Source organism: Sminthopsis crassicaudata, chromosome 1, assembly GCF_048593235.1.
Source record: "Sminthopsis crassicaudata isolate SCR6 chromosome 1, ASM4859323v1, whole genome shotgun sequence".
NCBI lineage: Eukaryota > Metazoa > Chordata > Mammalia > Dasyuromorphia > Dasyuridae > Sminthopsis > Sminthopsis crassicaudata.
In genome coordinates, this window is record NC_133617.1 from 524,644,216 (window position 1) to 524,667,638 (window position 23,423).

General features: G+C 36.5%; 2 protein-coding genes across 4 annotated transcripts in view; both read right to left on the minus strand.

Annotated features, from left to right (window-relative positions):
- Positions 1-10,240, minus strand: part of LOC141550772 (integrin alpha-X-like) — a 33,335-nt gene extending 23,095 nt beyond the window's left edge. For all 3 annotated transcript variants that reach the window (XR_012484681.1, XM_074281736.1, XM_074281737.1), the window contains exons 1-5: positions 10,082-10,240; positions 3,347-3,452; positions 2,881-2,984; positions 1,367-1,437; positions 1,112-1,226 (exon numbers count right to left, since the gene is read on the minus strand). Coding sequence is in view for 2 of the 3 variants with exons in the window: in XM_074281736.1 (XP_074137837.1) it covers positions 1,112-1,226; positions 1,367-1,437; positions 2,881-2,984; positions 3,347-3,452; positions 10,082-10,109 (424 nt within the window). In the remaining variant the exon portion in view is untranslated. The remainder of the gene's footprint in view (positions 1-1,111; positions 1,227-1,366; positions 1,438-2,880; positions 2,985-3,346; positions 3,453-10,081) is intronic.
- An 11,799-nt stretch (positions 10,241-22,039) lies between these two features.
- The window catches only part of LOC141550773 (integrin alpha-M-like), a 45,273-nt gene continuing 43,889 nt past the window's right edge, over positions 22,040-23,423 (minus strand). Inside the window, 1 exon segment of the mRNA XM_074281738.1 lies at positions 22,040-22,318. Coding sequence (XP_074137839.1) covers positions 22,238-22,318 — 81 coding nt within the window. The 3' untranslated portion in view covers positions 22,040-22,237.

The window sequence follows — 23,423 nt, forward strand, 5'->3', positions numbered from 1 at the left end:
ATCCCAGACAAGTGACAACCCCTCTCTGCCTCAATTTCCTCAATTATAAAATGGGGTCATAATAACACCTACCTCACAAGGTTGTTGTGAAGATCAAGTGAAATAATATTTGCCAAGCTCCTGATACATAGTACCTTCCATTTACACTGCACATATCCTGAATGCCTGTCATTCTCTGAATTCTGTCTCTTTTACTGGAACATTAACTCATTTTTGCCTTTGTTTCCCCAGCTTTTAGTTCAGGATCTGATACAGTAATAGCTTAATACATTCCTGTTGACTATTTATGACTTCCCATGCAAGTCTTATTCCATCCCTCCTTTCTTTGTATTTGTGGAGTACCTTCCCTGTGTCTGGAATGTACTCTTTTCTCATCTCTTGCCTCTTATGACCTTCCTAGCTTCTTTCTTTCTTTGTTTTGTTTTGTTTTTCTTTTCTTTCTTTCTTTTCCTTTTCTATAAGAGTGGATGGGTGAGAGGGAAAAAAAATGCTTGTTAACTAAAAAAAATTAAAGAAAGGAAGCCTTGATAAAAGAAAGAAAGCCTTTGTTTCAGAGGTACTGTTACATGTTGAAATATATCTGAAGATAACTTATCTAATATTTTCTCCCTCATAGGCATAATTCTGTATAATAGGTTAGAAAGAGCACAGGCATTTGAAATGGGTCCAGAGGCATTATCACTAAGCATCTTCAACTGCAGAAAGGATGATCATTGCCCCAGAAGGTTGTCCTGATTCATACTTAAGGTCTCCCTAGTTTCTTTCAAGGCTCAGCTCAGATACCCTCTCCACCTGAGGCCTATCCCGATCACCTGATTGTTAGTGCCCTACCCCTTTCCTGAAATTATATAGTATTCACTTTCTCTATGTTGATTATGTACTTACCTGCACATCTTTGTCCCCAATAGAATATAAGAGCCTTGCAGGTAAGAACTATCTTATATTTGTCAATTGTTCTCTGCACTTAACATGTAGCATAGAGTACATAGTAGGAGCTTAATAAATGCTTGTTCTATGAATTAATGACTTCTTCCCATTCCTTTTCCTATCAAAGTATATCTGCTCATATTTTCTACAAAGGAATCTTACAGTTCTACCTTATTGACTTTACCTTGTAGGGCTGTTGGGAAATTCTGGCGTTGCTGCAGATTTGAATTCAACAAAAAGCAGAAACCTTTCATATAAGTATTCACCCCGCAGGCTTGATGTACTGTGGGTCCACAGGCCTAAGGAGTTAAAAGAAGAATCTGAGGGTCTGCTGGGTCCTACATGAAGTGGATCCTCACGTAGACATTGTATCTCCCAGTCCCAAACTCTTCCTTACTCCCAAGGCCCCATTACTTTCCTGTGAGCCAGGCCAACTCACCAGAATCTGCGAAGGGTTTGTTCCAGCTGTCAGAGAGAGCCCCAGGGACATGTTCACTGCTTCTAGAGGGACTAAAGAGACATATATGCATAGTCACAAATATATGGGGTACACGAGGATGAGAGGGGTTATCCCCATGGGCTTTGCACAGGTGGATCATGCTTCAGCTTTAGATCAAGATGGTCAATAGGACAGGAGAAATCAATAGATTTGGCGTACAAAAATTCAAATCCTAGTTCTGCCACCTGTGTGACTTTAAATGTTACTTAGAATCACTTTAACCCTAGCCTCACGAAAAAAAAAATATTATTTAGTCCCTCTAAAACTCAGTTTTCTCATCTGAGAGGACTGGATTAGAAATTCTTTCCATCTCTAAATCTATGAGATTTATGAGATATGTGGAGTTTGGGAAATAAAAGGAAAGACCATGAGCAGAATCAAGAGAATACTTAAACAGTAATAGCAATATTGTCTTAAGAACAACTTTGAGCAAATAAGTCATTTTGACTATTATACATACCAAATTAATGACAAAGGAAATATGAAAGAAGAAGCTATCTGCATCCAGAGAAAGAATTGATAGATAGCAGTATGTATAGAATGGTTTTACATATACAATGATCCCTTCCACCTTAGGATTTTCTGCATCACAGTTTTGATAAATCGCAAATTGGTATTAGAAATTAAATGGGTAGAGGGGCAGCTAGGTGGAAGTAGATAGAGCATTGATCCTGGAGTCAGAAGGGCCTGAGTTCAAATGTAAACTCAGATACTTCACACTTCTTAGTTGTGTAACCCTGAGCAAGTTACTTAAACCCAATTGCCTGTCATATGTACATGAAAAAAAGAAATTAAATGGGAACTTTTAGGGAGTTTTGCAAAAGTCACACAAAGGCCAGCAGATGACACAGAGCCTATGATCAAATACTTATTCCAGATGTTATAATAAGATATTGTTAAAAACCACATAAAAGAAAAAGAAAAATTTTTGACTTTTTCCCTGGTATGAAGGGAAGGCAAAAACATTTTATACAGATTTCCAGAATGTGGGGGAAGTCATACCTCTAACCCCCATGATGTGGAAGGGATAAGTGTATATACACATATACTACTGGTAACCATCTGTAGCGTAGGGGAAGGAGAGAGGGGGGAAAAAGGGAAAAAAGAAATTTATAAGATAATATTATATATTTAAAAGGCTTACTAAGTTGTTTATAATAGATTTGCACTTTCGTGAACAATCATCTTTTTTATTATACTATGTTATTGGAAATGTTTATTTTATTCCACAAATTAAAAATTTAAAAAAAAAAACACTTGGGGAGGAGGAGTTGGATAGTGGGAGTGTTCAAGGGCAGCAGGGCATGAAGATGGATGAATTAAGTAATGAAAAGCAGAAAACCTAAATGCCAGGGACATCAAGTCTCTGAAACAGAGCAAAAACTGAAGAAGAAGATAGCTAAAAATTTAGGAGCAGAAAGGAGTATGCTCCCAGGACAGGAGGCTTTACTCACTCTGCATGGGGATGGCCTCACACTTCCCAACGCCATATTCACAGTTGTAGAGTTGCCCTCTTTGGTTAGGGGATGTCTTCTCCAAGGGGGCTCCTACCACCAGGCTGTGGGGAGAAGTGGAAACCGAATGTTTATCAGAGGGAAAAATAGTCACAGAAGAACTCTCTCTCTCTCTCTTGTGTGTGTGTGTGTGTATGTGTGTGTGTGTGTGTGTGTGTGTGTGTGTGTGTTTATACTATATTTTGAGGAACAACTCTACAAGGTAGGTGCTTTTTATTTTCCCCATTTTATAGTTGAGGAAATTGAGGTAAACTGAGGCTAAGTGATTTGCCTACAGTCATGCATCTTGTAAATATATGACCGGATTGGAACTTCAGTCTTTTTGATTCCAGGTGCAGCCCTCTATCCATGAAGTCCCAGGTTGTGAGCCTGACACCTCTAGATTACATTGTACTCATATCCTTACCGAGAGCCCTCATACAGGACCACAGTGTGCCCAAACTCAGCTCCATCTGCCTGAAATATTGTGGGATAATCTGTGTCCAGGTTGAATCCATGAGAAGAGGCCAAAACTAAAGGGAGGAGGATAAAACATTGAGTCAATAAACAGGTGCCTGGCTCTGGGAATACAAAGAAAGGTAGAAGACACTCTCTGCTTTCAAAGGGCTTACAGTCTAATTGAAACAGGAAAGATTGGAAATAATCAATTTAGGGAAGGTATTAGAGTTCAGGGGGATTAGGAGAGATTTTCTGTAGAAAATGAGATTTTAACTGGGACTTAAAGGAAGCCAGGAGTTTGTGAAGGGAAGGAGAGCAGACATGGGAGATCATGAGGGACAGCCAATGAAAATGCCCAGAGTAGGGACATGAAGTCTCTTATTTGAAGGAATAGCCTTGAGGCCAGAGAGGAATTTATTTTCTTGACTCTTATTCTGTTAGGTATTCAATTCAATTCAACTTAATCCAATAAACACTAAATATCCACTACATATAAGACACTTTTATAGGTTTCAAAGTTAAGATTCACTTCCTAAATTTGTATAATGTATGTAATTTACTTAGAAAAATGATTTGTTGGCAGTTCCAATAGATTTATGATGGAAAGTGCCATCCACATCCAGAGAACTATGGAGGCTGAATGATCAAAAGATAGTATTTTCACTGGCTTTTTGTTGTTGTTGGTTTGTTTGCTAGATTTTTTTCCTTTTCTTGTTTTTTTTCTTTTTGATCTGATTTGTGTGTGTGTGTGTGTGTATAGCATAACAAATATGGAAATATGTTTAGAAGAATTGCACGTGTTTAACCTATGTCAGATTGCTTGATGTCTTAGAGATGGGAGAGGGAGAAGGAGGAGAAGAAAAATTTGAAACACAAAATTTTACAAAAGTGAATGTTGAAAACCATCTTTGCAAGTATTTGGAAAAATAAAATACTATTAATCCAACAACAAAAAAAGAAAAATGAGTTGTCCAAAAATAATTATTGAATAGTACCTCATATAGTTTGTACTATTATATGGTGGAGGTAATTCCATGTTCATGAACTCTGAAATTCTCTTATCTGAGCATAACTTAACATTATTCTATCTGAATTGCAACCCACCTTGTTTTTCATTCATGCCACAACTTTAAATTCTTGGACTCCTCAGTTCCTTCCCAGTGAGGGGAATCCCAATGACCATTGTGGCTTTTCCAAACCATTGTATACTTCCTCAGCTCTTCCATGACTTACCCTACCCCAACCCTTTCAGTTGAGAACTTTGCCTCATGTTTTACTGAAAAAAAATTGAGGCCATTCACAGAGCTCCCTCTTCTCTCCTTCTGATCTCGTTATCCATATATCTCTGGCCATTATCTCCTCTTTCCCCTTTGACTACTGAAGGTGGTCCATATTGCCAAGAAACAATTCTTTACATGCACAAGTGATCCCATTCCACTTCACCTTCTCCAGAAATTGTCCCCCTTTTCATCCTTACTTATCTTCATTCTCTTCCCCTAATGACTGCTTCCCACTGTCTAGAAATATAGCCATATCTTTCTCATCTTCAATCTTCATTAGATTCATCACTTCACTATTATTCCAGTCCTGTAGTAGCTCTCCATCATAACACAATAATTAAAACTGCACCTCCTACTTACAAGCATATCATATTGACCTTGCCATGGTTGACAGCCATGGGAGAAAATTTGGGGGTGGTAATAGATAAAATATCTCAGTTAGATCTGGGGGAGTTTGGGCTTGCTCCTAAAGACAATGATGATCTGTCCAAGCCAATCAACAACATCAAAACAGATTGTCTAGGTGAGAATTATTTATTGCCTTACTAAAATGAAGGAGATTGATGGAATTCCAAACTCTGAAATGTATCAGATGTATAAGAATGTTAGAGAAGTAAACAATTGCTCCAAAGGTGACTGCTTCCACTCTCCCTTTGCTATATCCCAGTCTGATGCATTTAAAAAGAGAATAGGATGAAGGTCAGGCCTCCATAGTAAGGATGACAAGGAAAAATTATCAGCCTCACATAAAACTAGTGATTTATTGGAAAAATGGTTCTACTTCTATAGTAAATATTCTAATAGACACAGGGGCTGAAGCAGTCCAACAAAATTCAAAAGAGGAACTCCCATAACAATTTCCGCATTAGGTGGCTCAGAGTTAAAGCAGTCTAATCTCCAAATGATAATTGGACATTTCCCAAAGCAAGAACATTCACTCCTAATTGTATTGATCCTGGAATATATAATTGACATAGATATTCTGAGAAGGATGACTAATTATCAGAAGGACAATATCAGTTTGCTGTAAGAAAATTATACATTGCTTCAGTAGTGGTGGGCAAAATTCCTATGATCTCTATTCAGCTACCAATACCCTCAAAAATGATTACATTGCAGTAGTATTGAATTCTGGAAGTACAGGAAGAAATAACGTCTCTTAAGGAATATTTGTTAGTTGCTACCACTACCAGAGGAATAGTCCAATATGGCCAGTAAGGAAATCAGATGGGTCTGTTGACAGATGGTCAATTGAATAAAGTAACTCCCCCTCTGTAGGCAGTAGTTTCAGACACCATTAATTACCTTAACTGAATCTATCCAAACATCAAGGATGCTGGTATGCAGTAACTAATCTGGCTAATGCCTTCTTTACCATTCCCATAGATCCTGCTCAGTGGGACCAATTTGCTTTTACCTGCCTACCCCAGAGTTATGTACATAGCCCTGTCATCTGTCATAGGGTTATGGTGGAACATCTAGATGAGCTAAAACTTGATAAAATATATTTATCCCACCACAAAGATGATATAATGATCCAAGGAATGGATCAAGAATCAGTGGACCAAGCTTTTCAGAATACAATTACTCACATGAAAAATAAGGGATAGGAAATAAATCCTGCTAAAATACAGTATTCCCTCCTCCAAATCCCCAGTTCCTTGCGGACAATGTGGAATACAGGACAAGGGAAAATTTCACCTAAGGCTAAGCAAAAGATAGATTTCCTTCCTCCTACTAGACAGGAAGCTCAAAAATTCATAGGTTTGTTTGGATATTGAAAGAATTACATACCTCATTTGGGGCAGATACTCCAGCCTTTATATAGAATCACCAGAAAGAAATATGAATTTGAACAAGGGACAAAAGAGCAGAAAGCTTTTGAAGAAGCAAAAATAGCGATACAAACTGCCTTAGATCTATGGCTCTTGAAGAAAGGGCCAATGGAATTACAAGTCTCTGTATCAAGTGATTACACAAATTGGAGCTTATGGCAAAAACAGGAAGGTTAGGGTTTGGGTCTAGAAAATTACCTAATGCAGGTTTAAAGTATATACCTTTTGAACAACAATTACTGGCTATTTATTGGGCTCTGGTGGAAACAGAACAATTAACCATCAATCATGAGGTGATATTGAGACCCCAAATTCTCATTATGAGTTGGATTATGGGTGCCTCCATCTCTCATAGGACATGCTCAAGAATTCAGCATTATTAAATGATAACAGTATATGCAGGATGGGGCCAAACCCAGAAAACTCCTAAAGTACATTCTCCTATTTATTGGAATACTGGAAGGTTTGACACACTTTCCCCTGATCAGAAAAAACACACCTGATTTACTGCTGGAACTGCTAAATACATGGGACAGGAATCACTCTTTAGATGATTGTGTTAGTTGGTATCAAGAACTTGTCTGTAGAATTGTAACCATTCAGATGGAGCCCTGCCTATTAAACCAAATCAAATTGATGTGATCTTACTTTGTATCCATTGTCTAATTTTCCTATGTTATATGAAGTTTCTGCACAACATATATGTATAACCTCTAATAATATTGCCCCTTTTTCTGGTTGTTTAGTGAATGTTTCATATCTCCATTGATAGGGTGATGATTGTTATTTTCCCCCTGATTCAGTGGACGAAGTTATATTTTCTATCTTCATTGGTAGGGTGATGATTTTTACTTTTCCCCTGACACAGTGGATGAAGTTACTTTGGCTTGGGTACCCAAAACTTTACCTTTACCTTATACATATTTGTCTTTGGATCCTTTAATATCTATTCTTAATTCTTCTAAAGAATCATATCATTTATTATAAAAGAATCAGGTCTCTAATTATTATTACATACATCTCTCTGATATATTACATACAAACAAAAGTGAGAATGCTTGTAGTCTATATATTTTTAAGGTCTGATGAAAGGTACAAGCATATAAGATTCTGTAGCCCTTATCCTGTAAGCAAAGCACATTTCCTTTGCTCCCCTAAGGTATTTATAGTTCAATGTATTATAACAAGTTCATCCCCATAGTGTGATGATTGATTATTCACCCTTAATACATGACTGCTATTCTTTAGTCTCCGGAGCAAATATAACATAAAGGACAACATCCTGGGCAAGTTCTGGCCAAATCCATCAAGGACACGTATCTATATAGTGGAACTAGACACTTCAGGAATAAAGCTTCACTCTTGACAGACTCTAGCAGGACTGGCCCCTCTTCTGGATTGGCTCAGGAAAGTGAAGTCAGAATTGCTAGCATTTAGCCACCTTTGTTCTCCTACAGGAGTAGCCTTAATACACATAAACTATTTCCCCATATCTGCCTTGTTTATGGGGCATGAGGTAGGCATTGTGACATTCCATTGGGTACAATTATCATATGTGGCTCACTGAACTCGTGGGTATGTATAGTGAATGTCAAGGGTATGATACAACATATCACATGTATATTTTTTTTCTGGGGACACAATCATAGTGCTGTTAAGCAATTCTGAGTTGTTAACCAATAGGTGTAAAAAAGTCATGATAAATCAATACCCAAATTGGAATCCCACCCATGGAGAGGATGCTCTGCCTGGGACCCTCCCAGTCAGGACTTGCAGGGCTGTGATCTGGCCTTAGACACTTAGCCTAAGATCTGCAATGTTGATGCTTCCCTGATTTGGTAATGCATTCTTTTTTTCTCTTCCCTTAGTCTAGGTATCTCTTTGTATTGTACTAATTATATTAATCATAGGATGCATTAAGTGCTTTTGTTGTAAGAACTATATTGTCAATTCTTGTTTTCCTTTTTTATAATTCATTGTTATTAAACTTTTTCATACAACCTGGTATCTTCAGGTCTTCTTGTGGGAATGAAGCATTCTGTAGGAACAAATTCATAAATCTAAACCTAACAGCCTGGCACTCTATTCACTGTGCCACTTAGCTGCCCCATTGCATTAGAAAGACTCTAATTCAAATTCTATCTAACACACTGGTTGTGTGACTGAGGGAAAGTCATTTAAATTTCATTAGTCTCAGGTTTTTTAAAACCTGTAAAAGGAGAATAATAAGAGTAGCTACTTCCTAGGATTGTTATCAGGATCAAAATAGAATAGAAAATATTTGTAATGAGCCTTGTAAATCTTAAAGTTATATAATTATTAACTATTGTTATGCCACAAAATATTACATTTTATTTCCTCTTTCTGGGTCTCTAATAAAATAAATTAGCTTGAAGCATATGTGGAAAATGTCTTAGGAAGTGAATTGAAAAATCCACTTTTCAATAATTTTTACAATTACAATGTATATCTACATAAACCATTTCAAAACTCACAGCAGCCCTATGAAGTAGGCACTACAAACATTATTAATGATTTAAGATTTTTCCAACTAAGTCCATTGTTGGAAAAGAGCTGACAGAACCATGGAGGGTTCAGTGTCTCTGAAACCAAAGAAAGAGTATCTAGGAGGAGAGACTGGTTAATTATGTCAAATGCTGGCCACTGTTGATTAGATTACTGAAGACTAAGAGACAATTGATTCAATCCAGTATTGGGAAAGAGATTGGATAAAAAGAAGGCAGGAAGGAGGAGGAAGTGAGAACTACCAAAAAAAATTGATTCAGTTCAGTAGTGGGAAGGAAGTCAAATTAAAAGAAGTTAGAATTGAGTGGGCGAAGTAGTATCAGGAATGTAGCCAAGGAGCTTGGTTATGAAAATTGAAGGGTTTATGGGAGATGACATAAAAGGACAACAGATTTTTGTTTTGGGGGGGGATAAGAGGAAATATGAATAATTTTAGGTAGAAGGGAATAGACAAGTAAGGAAGAAGGAGCTGAAGAAGCAAGAAAAGAAAAGCCTGAATGTTTCCTCTCCCTTTCAGTCCTAACTTCTCCAGATGTCCTGTCTCCCATTCTCAAATTTCCCTTTATATCTCATATCAGTCTTTTATATAGCCCATTCCTTGTCCCATAGAATAGTATTAAATTGCTGTCCAGTTGATCTGAAAATCTTAATTTTTCTTTTAAGAATCTCTCCCCTTCCCCTTTCTTGCTTTTAATTCTTTCTAGCAAAGTATAAGACAAAAGGATAATATCATAATGGGACTATTAAAAAAAGTTCAATTCCATAATGAGAACCTTGAGCCAAGGAACTAAGGAAGCTGAATTCTATTTATTTTTGGCTTCTCTGAAATGTGTCCCCTAAAGTACCATTTCTCTTTGTGCTTTCCTGAACCATCTCAAATCTGAGTATCAATTATTAGTTCACACTTTATTTCTCCTAAGTAGGAAACAGATGGTCAGAATCTTAAATGCTAGCTTTCATTCTCAAAACTGCTAATTGACTGATCTTTTTTTTTTTTTTAAACTCTTCTTCCCTCCAAGCTAAGCTTGTATTAAGTGACCCACAAAATTAATGGTCCCTTACCCATTAGCAGAAGTGCAGCAAAATCCATGGATTGAAGGTTTAGGGGAATTGTATGCCTCCAGTCTTCATCCAAGTCCCAGGGAAACAGCTGGCACAAAAACCAGAGGACATAACAATTGAGGAAGAGAAGTGTTTTGTAGACCAAAAAACCAAGAAGGGAAGTCTTCTAATGACTCAGAGGTAGAGGCGGGGAAGGGATGTCAAAAATAGATTAGTTAAGGGCTTAAGTGAACTTCCAATCATTTACTTATCTTCAAAGAGGATGTTTCCACTTGGATCTTTTCTTTGTGAATGTGACTGATGACATTTAAATGAAGCCAAAAGATCCCTCCTCCAAAGGTAGTTTTTGGTGCTTGATAGTCAATTATAGTTGATATTTGGGATCACTAGATGGCACAGTAGATAGAATGTTAAGCTTGAATGAGTTCAAATCCAGCCTCAGACACTTTATTAGCCATGTGACTCCATTACTAACCCTATTTGCCTTAGTCATCTGACTCTTCATGATCCAATTTTGGAGTTTTCTTGGCAAAGATACTGGACTTGCCATTTCCTTCTCCAGCTCATTTTTACAGATGAGGAACTGAAGCAAATAGGGTTAAGTGATGCAATAGGGTCACACAGTTATTAAATGTCTAAAATTTAATTTAAATTTAAACTCAGGTCTTACTGGCTTTCTTGCCAGTATTCTATTCTTACCTTGAATCATCTACTTGTCCCAGGAATCAAATTTTCAGTAAAGAGCGAGGAATGCAAAAAGCTGGCAATCCATCTCTCTGTTATTAAATCCTGTGTTGAAGTGATTTAAATAAACTAGGATCAAATGAGATAACATATAAAAATCATAAAGATCTATTGTTGTTCAGTCATTTCAGTCACATCATGACCTCATTTGGGATTTTCTTGTCAAAGGTATTAAAGTGATTTGCTATTTCCTTTTCCAGCTCATTTTACAAATAAGGAAACTGAGACAAACAGGATGAAGAGACTTGCCCAGAGTTACATTGTAAGGGATATTATTTGGACTCGAGAAGATGAGCTTTCTTGACTCCATGCCCAGTACTCTATCCACTGAACCACTTCATCGCTCATAAAAAGCGATATTAAAAGCTTTTAGTAGAAAAGGAGAAGTTTTACTGGAACACTTAAGGAACTCTTCAGTTGCCAACTTTTGCTCTTTTTAACTCTTAGATTTATTTGCTTATTATGTTACTTGGTGTTGGAGTATCATTTAGAAATTTAGGTGGGCATTCCCCTGGAAGAGAGGGGTTTGGAACATAAGGAAGATAAAATAAGGTGTGGAAAATTGAAAGCTTAGTGACTGAATAAAAAGAAATATCACCCAAACCTCAGTTTATGATTTAATAATATAATCCTGACCTTATCTATCTTGCCACTGGACCCAGATGATTCTGTAGGAGAAAGTGTGACCTTGCACAGCTCTCCTTCACTTAAATCCAATTCATTTGAATGTTTTGGCATCACCTCCCTAATGTCATGGTCTTCCTTGAGAACAAAGGACAAACAAAAACCTCTTTGAAGTAGGAGTAGGAGCTGCCCCACTGCAGTCCTAACTGGAACTGCCCAGTTGGGCAACACACCTCTTTTCCTTTCTTTTTCCTTTTTCTTTTCCTTTTTTTTCTTCTTCTTTCCCTTCCCTTCTCTCTGTTCATATAGGGTATTATACCTTTACCTGTGAGTGCTCTGCCCAAAGGAATGTAAATTTTGATTGCTGAAACCTCTCAAGAAGTCTTGGGGCTTATGGGGCTTATTTCTTTCTTAAGTACCAATGTGTAAATCCAAATCACTTTGACTCTCACTGATTGTCCAACAATAAGTCCCAGGGCCAGACCCACTTGGTAATTATTTGGGCCCTGATTGGCTCAGAGTAAATATCAATAGCAATTGTTTCTGTTTTGGCCAGAAGCTCTGAGACTTTTAGATTGGTTGATTGCCTCATTTCATACCTACCTTTAATCATTGATTGGGTATTGATTCAGTCAAACTGAGACCTATTAAAGACCTTAATTTTAAAAAGTCAAGATCTCCCACCGCATTCAGGATCATTTCCAGTCGTTCTGATCTGTATCTTGTCACTGGACCCAAATGGCTCTAGAGAAAAACGTGAGATTGGTAACTTTGCACAGTCCTCCCTCACTTAAATCCAATCCACTGTTGTATGCATTTTAAGACAAAACCTAGATGTCATCGCCTTTTTTAGAGAACAAAGGACAAGCAACAATAATATTTATAAGCATGTTTTCCTCACAATGAATCTATGAAGTTAAATACAAGGAATGTATGTGTTAAGAACTTTGGATATGATTTGCATATTGAATTGAAGTTTTCCAATTTTGAAGGGATGGAGAATTTTGTTTGTATTTCTTTTTTGCTTCTCATCTAGAAGTGAACATAGATGAATTCTGTTAGTGAGGGGATTATGGAATTCTAGCACCTCATACTTGCCAGACCATCAGGTAAATTCTGATTGGCTAAAAGTAAGTTTACCCTTTTAAAAAATGATCAATAGTTTGGGTCAGAAAATCTAGGTAGATTTTGGTAGGTACACTTTTGGTCCCATGAAGGGAATTAGCAGTGGCAATAATAATAAGAGTGCTTTAAGGCTGATAAAACATTTTACAAATATCTCACTTTATCCTCATAACAATCCTGGGAAGTAGTTGCTATTATTATACAAATTTATTACAGAGAAAGAAACTGCGGCAGACAAATTATATAATTCTCTCAAGGCCATACTCTGGGCCAAAAGGGAATCAGAAAGGTAATTTAGGTCTGAGAGAAAGTTGTAGGCTTATTATTATTATTATTATTATTTTCTATATGCTAATTTAGGAAGTTGAAAATCTTCTAGTTGGATTAAATAGATTTTTTTTAATACTCATTTGCACATGGAACTCTATTATTCCAGAATTTGTATATTTTCTTTCATTATTCAAAATAAGCAATGGAAAATATTATTAGATTTTCTAAGGTTATGTGGAGAAATTGGGAGGAAAGGAAAAAAGAAAAGTTACTAGGAAATTATTATTTCCTAGTATTATTAGCCATATTAGCAATAGCAAAGGAAAATGGGGAGGGAGAAGAATTAAAGTTCTCTGAACTCAGAGAGCCGAGCTGGCTCTGGAGCTTGTAAGATTTTCAATTATAATAAGAAAAATCAGGTAAAGGAAGGAGGAAAATTTATTACCTTTAGAGGTAATGTTTCTTATGAGGGAACTAGAGATAAGAATAGAGAACAAACATAGACTAGATCATGAACAGGAGAATATATTTCAGAATGAAGTAGAAAGAGGAAGAATAATAAAGTAAAAGAAAACTTCCTAAAAAAAAGGGTGCCCTAAAATAATGTTATTTAAATTATGAGGTTTGAGATAGGGGAAGGGACAATTCTGGACAACTTGCTTATCTGGAGAAAGGAAGAAGATAAGGGGGGAAAGGATAACAGAGACAGAGAAAAAAAAAAAGAGTAAATAATTTAAGTGTAATACAGTGTTAAAAATAATTAGCTGAAGTTCTTTGAGTGGGGAGAAGAATTTGTCATGTTAGCCCGAGACTGAAAGCAAATTATACACCAGTGGCTTTTTAGTCAGAGTTCCCCAAAAAGCTGAGTACATGTTAATGATACCTAAACCTATTGCATCCCTTATGGTAAGAAGCAAATGTATTACCTCCAATTAAAAAAAAAAAAAAAAACAATAGATGCAGACATGTATAGTTAGAGAGGTTGATTTGGGTCAAACAGCTAGTAAATGTTAATCTGGGGCTAAATTCAAGACCTGATTTCAGAATTCAGTACTCTTACCATTGTGTTCCAGATTGCTCTGTTCTTTTCTTCACTACTAACAAAAACGAAACAAAACAAGATATCCAGCAAATACTTAGGTATTTTCATTACAAAAAACAATTCCTCTATGAATTCAAAACCCAAGGTTACATATGTTGTGAAGAATTCATGTATTCAAATGGACCTTTTATGAGGTCATGGAAATAGTATCTTTCTATAGATATCTTTATTAAAATTCTGTCTTAATAAATATAAGTGACTTGAGAGAAAGGGTTGTCTAAAGTTCTATACTGGGAAGAGACATTGAAAGTTTTAAATGTTATGAGTCATAAATGTAGTGAGACACATAGTATTGTTAAGTGGGGTGGGTTTATTAGAAATAGTTTTTCCCTGTTTCACTGTACTACATTTCAGCTAGAACCAGAATTAGGTTTTTTCTAAGTATCAGCACAGTCTTAAACCCTGAGACTCTTTTGGAGGTAAAGAGGGAAGGAGTGCATTTAAGTGCCTCTAGTATCTCATTGAACTCTGAGGAACTATTATACATTTCTTCTGGTGCATCTTTATATATATCTCTTGGATTTTGCCTAAGTCCCTGGGTTGTGTGTGTCCTGTTTTCTTAGACTTTGTGTTCCTGAGCTATGGGAGAATTCCCATTAGTGACTCAGATCTTCATACAATCAGATCAAAGTCAAGATATTAGAAGATACCCTATTTTTCTGGAGTTAAGGTCCAGTAAGCAAGCTATACCCTGAGCTTGGCAAAACAACTGCTCACATTCTGGGTGATCTCAGCCTTGCAAAGCCCCAGAATTGGGATTTATGAATTTAACTATTTAGCCCTATTTTTTAGGGGATCTTGACCTAAGAGCTAGAGCTACAGCTATAGCTGACATACTATAGCAGAAAGTGATCAATCACATCTTCTGACATTCTAACAATTCCTGTGCTTCTAACTGCTAAGTGAACTAAACTAGGTATTGTACTCCTGTTCCTATCATGCTAATTCTGGTTTTGTATCCCACTGAATAACCACAAGGCTCAAAGACCCTTAAAGGTTAAGACAATTATGAGGCTCAACAATTCTAATAACTTGGAGACTGTTCCCACAGAATCCAAGAACACCTGTATTGTCTTCAAAATGTCTGCACACATGGGTCTGCCATGGGATTGTTTTGTGCAAGACTTAAGGGTGACAGTGTTAGGTCCTGCCTTTTTGTGGTTTTATGGTTTTCATGCTTGAAAGCCCTACCCTTACCATAAATCATAGTCCTCCTTTTCAGGAAGATTTTGCTTACAAACTTTTCCCCTCACTTTGAAATTAAACTTCTGTTTGATTTCTGACTCTTCAGTCTCTAGCCTGCTTTATTCTGCTCCAGCCACCTACAAGTTAGAGACCAGTTCTAGTTGGGCTAACACTATTTTTTTGGATGCTTGTCCAAAGACCAGAGATTCAATAAATTAATATTAATTTATCAATAAACATTTACTTAGCATTAGATTGTAAACTACTTGAAGACAGGGACTGCCTTTATTTTTAGTTTATTTATATTCCTAGTGCTAGTGAATGGCACTTAGTAGCTACTTCATAAATATTTATTGATTGATTAATTTTTCAGGTCCCTTGCTAGGTCATGAGACACTCACATAAACACACACACACACACACACACACACACACACACACACACACACACACACACACACATACACACACCCCAACAACAACAACAAAGAATGAAACAATTTTTACCCTAGGGGAAACTTACATTTTAAAAGGAAGACAACCATCACTTCTACCAGTTCTGTCCTTGGTGCAAATTCCTACATTAATTTGGTCTTTTAACATATAAATAATCTACTCAAGTCTTGTATCCTTTACTGGAATTAAATCATACAAGGAAGGGTTTCACCCTTACACTTCACAACATCCTCACAAGCATACATAATGTGAATTTGCCCATAGATGTGGGGAAGGGAGTGAGGGTAGCATGAAGGGGACCACTTGATCCATAGGAGAGGGGCATAACACCTTGTTCAAGGACACAGTAGAGGGCAGGGACAGAGAAGGGAGAAGAAGAGGATATGGGGTCAATCACATGATAGCCTGGCCGGAACCTAGAGGAAGAAATGAAAGACACACTGGAGTAGGACACTGATGGGATAAATGGACTTCAGCAAAAGACCATATCCCTGCAGCAACCTAGTATCTGAGTCAGCTCTAAGGAGGAAAGCTATCTGTTCCTGCTGCAAGGATAAACTGACCCTATAGAATTATCTTATATAGACAGATCTATACTATACTGATGTCCATTGTTACCTTATACAATCTGGAGGTTAAATTATAGCCATTAATTCACAAGGCCATCATGTAGAAACAAGACCACCTAGCCTTGGGAGTGATGTAGTTAGAAATGATGCATTTCTTCCCTTAGTCTATCCTATCCCAATTTACTCTGTAGGGCCAGGATATTGAGCCCATAAATATTGTTGGCTGTCAGGTAACAGTCTGTTGGGCAGTGATAAAAGGATTTCTGTTAATGAGAAACAATAATAAGGTACTTAAAATTAATTTAGGTGCAGAACAAATTTGGATGCCCACCATTTGATTTAGTGATATTTCAGGTCTAAATACATACCTCCAAAAGGTTACCCATGAGCTCTGCCCAGGGCACTGCCTCTGCATGCCGGTTTTGAACCACTCCTCAACTCCACAAACTTAGCATATCAGTAACATGAAGCACTTGGTTTCTCTAATTTTTCCCTATAAATTTACCTTCTTGCCCCTGGTTCTTTGCTAACTTCATTTAGAAGCTGTCCCAATTATAATAAACTTTGTACCTTAATTCAGAGATGGGTCTGAGCCTGAAAATTCTTTTGACATATCTTGCACATCAGTTTGGAACATCAACATTTTTTTAGATATCATCCCATCATAGTCAGTTCATACCTGTGCCCTCTATGTTTACTCCTTCTAATTGTCCTAATAATGATACAGTTCTTAGAAGTTATATGTACTATCTTTTTGAACAGTTTGGCCCTTGGGATTTCTCTTTCCTGTTTACCTTTGTATGCTTCTCTTGAGTCTTGTATTTGAAAGTCAAATTTTCTTTTCAGCTCTGGTATTTTCATCAGGAATATTCAAAAAGCCTCTTTTTTCAGTAAATATCTATTTTCCCCATGAGGTATTATAGTTAATCAGTTTTACTGGGCAGATGATTTTTGTCTATAATCCTAGCTGAAATATCACATTTTAAGCCCTCCAGATCTTTTATGTTGAAGGTGCTAAGTCTTGTGTTATTCTGATTGTGACTCTACAATATTTGAATTGTTTCTTTCTCACTGCTTATAATATTTTCACCTTGACCTGGGAACTCTGGAATTTGGCTATAATTTCCTGGAAGTTTTCATTTTGGGATCTCTCTCAGGGAGTGATAAGTGGATTCTTTCTATTTCTATTTTATTATCTAGTTCTGGGATACCAAGGCAGTTTTCCTTGATGATTTCTTAAAAGTTGATGTCTACAGTCTTTAAAAAAAAACAAACCCACAACTTTAAAGTAGTTCAATAATTCTTAAATTATCTCTTCTGGATCTGTTTTCCAGATTAATTGTTTTTCCAATGAGAGATTTCACATTTTCTTCTATTTTTCATTCTTTTGAGTTTATTTTATTGTTTCTTGGTGTCTCATGAAGTCATTAGGTTTCACTTTCCTAGTTCTAATTTTTAGGAATTATTTTCTTCAATGAGTTTTTGTGCTTCTCTTTCTATAAAGTTCTTGAATTGTAAAGGTCCAGTTGTCTCTAAGTTATCCTTGGGGACTGCCATCTCAACTCAATCTCCTGGCCAGACTCTCTCCTTCCAGCCTGCCATCCCAACTTTGTCCCAGAGTAGACTAACCTCTTGCCCTCCTGCCCTCCTCTTTTATCCTAGCAAAGATTGTAGTGAGAACTCAAAGGGGCTTGTGAGAAAATACTTCAACCAATGAACTTGCTCCTTTTAAAGGTTGTGTAAACTCCTTTTCAGAAGTTCAAAGGTGTAAACTCCCCCTAAAGGCCAGAACTAAAGGTGTGAATTCTGAGCTAGAGAATTGCCCTGACAACCTGAGTTCTCACCTTGTAATCCTAACATCTTTCCATTTAGCCAGTTCTTCTTTTTAAGGAGTTCTCTTCAATGGACTTTTGTGCCTCTTTTATCACTTGATCTATTCTGTTTTTAAAGATATTATTTTCTTCAGAATTTTTTTTGTGCCTCCTTTACCATGCTATTGATTTTTCTTCATGATTTTTTTGCATCAATTTCATTTCTTTTCCCATTTTTTCTTCTTCATCTCTTATTTGATTTTTACAATTCTTTTTGAGCTCTTCCAGGATTTTTTTTCTGGGGGAGCCTGAGACTAATTCACATTTTTTTTGTTTGAGGTTTTTGGTTTAGCTATTTTGAATCTGTTGTCTTCTGAGTTTGTTTTGATCTTCCCTGCCACCTTAGTAACTTTCCATAATCAGGTTCTTTTTGGTTGTTGTTTGCTCATTTTCCCATTCTATTTCTTTTGTTTGTTTGTTTGTTTTACATCCCATTTTATTTCTTGACTTGTAACTATGTTAAAGTTGGGATCCTCTTGTGGGAGTAGAGGTAATACTGTTTTCTGTGCAACTGTTTTCAGAGTTAATTTTGGGGGAATCTATAAATTTTCAGCTCTTCCAAGAGGCATAATTTATTATTATTATTATTATTATTATTAAAGCTTTTTATTTACAAAGCATATGCATGGGTAATTTTTCCAATATTAACTCTTGCAAAACATTTTGTTCCAAATTTTCCTCTCTTCCCCACTCCCTAGCTGGTAGGTAGTCTAATATATGTTACATATATTGAAATACATATAAGATCCAATATATGCATACATATTTATACAGTTATCTTGTTGCACAAGAAAAATCACTTCAAGAAGGAAGGAAACAAATTGAGAAAGAAAACAAAATGCAAGCAAATAACAACAGAGAGAATGAGAATGCTATATTATGTTGCACACTCTGTTTCCTCGGTTCTCTCTCTGGGTATAGATGGTTCTCTTCATCACTGCACAAGTAAAACTAGTTTGAATTATCTCAATGTTGAAGAGAGCCACGTCCATCAGAATTGATTATTGTATAGTCTTGTTGTTGCCTTGTATAATGATCTGGTTCTGCTCATTTCACTTAGCATCAGTTGATGTAAATCCAAGAGGCATAATTTAAGGAGAGATGTGGAAACTGACTATTGGCCCATGTAGTCTGGGAGTGACCAGTTCTTTTTTCTGGCTGGAATTGTGACTAGAGTCTCCCCTCCCCTGCAGCTAGACGCTGTAGTGTGCTAGTGCTCCTCCTCACCCTGAGACTGTGGATCCAGATTCATATATGGGTAGTGCAACAGAGTCCTGAATCTAATGTCAGCAGAGTAAACTCTGTAATCTCTCTGAGATTAGTTGTTTTAATCCTTTATTGTCTGTGGACAGAGAGCTCTGGATATTGCCCATTCAATTGCCCCCAAGGCCTTCAATGGACAACATTCTACTCTCATCCCAAGGATGAGACCTTTCTTGATGACTTCCTAAGTTGTCCTGGACTGGATAATTGTTTTACCTCATCCTTTTGTTGGCTCTGCCATTTCAGAATTTGTTTGGGGGTATTATTTTAAAATTGTTTAGAGGAGAATTTGAGAGAATTCAGGAAAATCCCTGCTTTTGCTCCACCATCTTAGCTCTATCTCCCAAGGGCCTCACATTTAATGAATGTTTGTTCAACTGAATTGAGTCAACAACTGTTGATTTATATGGCTACTTTTTCATCTCTGTAAAATATTTGAGAATAACCTATATATGTAATGGTATGCTTGATGAAAACCTAAGAAAGGAAAAGGCAGATAATTTTCTACATAAGACCAAATCTTCTCAGTCACATAGTTGATTGGGAATTGTAAAGAAAATGAGATCACACAGTATTTACTGTTTGCTGGTCTAAATAAATAAAACATCATTTATCTCAAGAACATTGTCAAGGGAGAGATATGTATATCACTAATGAGAAACAACGATCTTGTAATATCTTTTGTTGGGGTTGTGTGAAAAGGTAAAGAACTTACAGATCAAGCACATATTGATCAGAGATTGTTAGCTAAAAGCCTTAAAAGCCTCAATTTAGGAAGCATGTGATTTTAGATAAGGCCTGGACTACATTCCATTGTTCAAAGGAGGATGCGTGGTGAGAAAACTATATATTGCCTTGTCTACGACATTCCACTGACTAAATAGGGGAATAGAGACTTATGTGACCAATTACACCACATAGAGGGTGGGATTTTGGAGGTTCTTTGTCTGAAATGTATAAAAACTGTGAACATTTTCAAGGGAGTGGCTCTCTCCTACTGGGATTTGGCTCACAGACCAGGATGGGGTCCGCTTCTCGAGATTCTAATAAATAAGTCTGCTTTTTATGAGTGATCTTTAAGTAGTCAATTTGGGTACATCTCTTCATCCCAAACAGGATGAATAAGAATCTTTCTTCTCAGAACAAGTATTGGGGCAATATCATGAGCTTAGATATTCGTTTGGTTCTTTCCTCTACTACTTTAGGAAGTTTTCAAAAAGTTAGGAATACCATTACAATCACAATGAGCCATTAACTAGAAAATTTCATAATATTTAGGCAGAGGTTTATCTTTCTGTCTTAATTTATACTTAGATTTATTGCTTGCTAACTTCTGGTCTCTTTGTGATTGAGGAAAATTTCAGGAAACATTTGGACGAAGAAGCAGCAGAGTATATTTCAGTACATATGAATAGAAAGAAATTCAGAGGTAGGACTGTAAGAGGCTCTGGACCTGAACCTCCTGGGGGATAGTTGAGACGCCTTTGTGTCAGGACCCGCCCGAACCCGGATCTGTCACCGTGGCAACTGACGTGGTAGGATCTGGGTGGGTGCAGGGGAGGCACAGTAAGGATTGGCTCCGCCTTCGGGGAGGAATCAGGGAGGAGTCCAAACTCTTACGGGGAAATATGCAAAAAAGATAAATAGGCTATAAAAGAGCGAGCACAGAAGGGCTCGGGGAGACACTGCTGACTTGTAACTCTAATAAACATCATTGTGTTCTATCCACCTCGGCTCTCTGTCTGGTGATTCCCTCCTCCCGTCTCCAGGAGGAGGGCCGGAGACGTCCGAAGCCCCGTCGGGTCGGGGAAGCTGGAAGAGGCAGTCACTGTTGAGGTTTCCTGTGAAAGGTTCCGGCCCCTAACATAGGACTTTGTACAAACTGATGACTTCAACAAGTTTTTTGTTCTAAGATATCCCAAAGGTCAGTGGCTGTTCTTTTCTTTTTTCTTTTATGCTCAGTTCTAATTTCTTTTTCTTGTTGTTGATTGTCTCTATGCTTTTTTCTTTCCTTTGCTCCCCCTACTCTTTTTTTCCTGTTTCCACACCTTTTAATAAATTTCTCAGATCCTAAACTAACTCTTCCTTTTTTGGATAGGGCATTTCCGTAATAGATGAATTGCTCTGTACTTAATTGAAATGTTTTGATTGATTCAAGGTTTTGTTTTGTTCATGTCGTGTGGGATGTGTTCTCACCTATTTAAATGAATTAAAGTTTAGTATCTTAACATATACTTTTAATAGTGTTTTGATTAATTTAACTTTGATTAAGGGATCTCCTTCCCCTCCCTTCCATTCCTTTCTATTTAAACAAGAATCCTTAATATATTTTATAACAGTGAGCTGCTCTTTTCCATAGCAACTTTCTCGCCTTTCTAATATATTTGGGTTCCAGGTATTTTCCCACCTTCCTAACAAAGCATTTATTTAGCAGCTACTTTCACATGGTGATACATAAAGGGAACCAAACAACTCTCCCCTTTAAAATGTTTCTATGTCTCACATTGCCATTTCAGTCTTTCCATCAAATGCTTTTTTGGCTTCTCCTAGAAACACACTCACATAGGTAAAGGAAAAAAAAAAACTCCCTTTCTTTATTTCCAGTTAGAACAAAGAGCAAATGTCCCGACCTTACCCAACTTTGTCATGCCCTGTTCTATATCCAAGGTCAGACATCCACTCAAGGGAAAAACAAAACAAAACAAAACAAAACAAAACAAAACAAAACAAAACAAAACAAAACAGATAATAATCTTCTATAACAGGTTTTATGTGCACATACAAAAAAAAATTATATTGAGGAGTTTTGCCATTTGCAACAATTTATATGTGTGTACTTCTGATAGAAAAAAGTGATTTGGCCCCTGGGCAATAAGAGAAGTGATCCATTTGTTTAAAAAAAAGTCTATTGGTCTCCATCTGAAGAGGCTGGAGGTGAAATAAACACTTATTCAGGAGGGGTGGTGTTAGGTTCACTTTCCCCAGGATTATTCATCATATCTTTATATTGGCGTTTGAAGAATCCAAGCTGTGGGGATGGAGAGAAACAAAGTTAGTGAGAAAGGGACAACGATCCTAGATATTTCCCTCTTTTTCACTTTCTTATCAGAAATAAATTAAGGAGGTGGGGAATATGATGGAGATCTAATCAGGAAAGAGAAAAATTTGAAGAACCAGAGAGGTGGAAATATGAGATGAAACCAAAACAAAAAAAGATAGGGCAAGAATATGGGAAAATACAAAGAGAAATACCATAAAAAGAGTAAGTAAAGCAGAATGAGAAGAAAGAAGAGATGAGAAGTAAAAAAGAATGAAAACAGAAGAAAATTACTTTGCAAGATGGATGTATCTAAGACAAATGTTCCAAATATGTAGGAACAGCAATGAAGAAATAAAGGGAAAAAATAGCAAACAAAACAAAACAAACAAACAAACAAATAAAAAACCTCACAGGAAAACTAATAGAAAAATCAAAGAAATTAGTAATCACAAATGAGGCCCATAACAATATGATAAATAAAAAAAATGGCAAAATTTCAAAATGAAAGAAAAAGTGTTAATAAAAATAACTACTTCTAGAAAAAAGAATGAACATTCTTTAAGAGCATGGTTTATAATGAAAATATAAAAAATAAAGGCATCTCTGTGATTGTAAATAAAATAATTAAAGAAAGAATTGAAGTTGAATTTAAATTGAGAAAATAAAAGTCAGTGGAAAATCTTAGTGAGATGATAGATTATAATGGAATGACTCAGACAATGCAAAAAAGGAAAAGACAGAGGGACAAATAAAAGTAATTTTAAAAAAATGTTAAAAGTGAAAGATCTTAGATCTCTATAAACCAGAAAAAACAAAAAAATCCAAATCTACAATCTAACAGATAATGCAAGAAAATTGTCAATAATTGTTGTAAATACAGGACAGAGGGAAAAAAATTTAGGAGTCTCATAATACTGCTTAAGAAGAATCTTAAACATAACTCATAAAGAACTGTAGTTGTCAAGTTCCAGTGCTTCACAGTCAAGAAACTAAGTGTTATAAGTAACCAGGAAGAAGCAAGTTACATATTGAGAAGTATCTATTTCAAATGACACAAAACAAATCAAAGAGGACAAAAAACCAAAATAGTAGA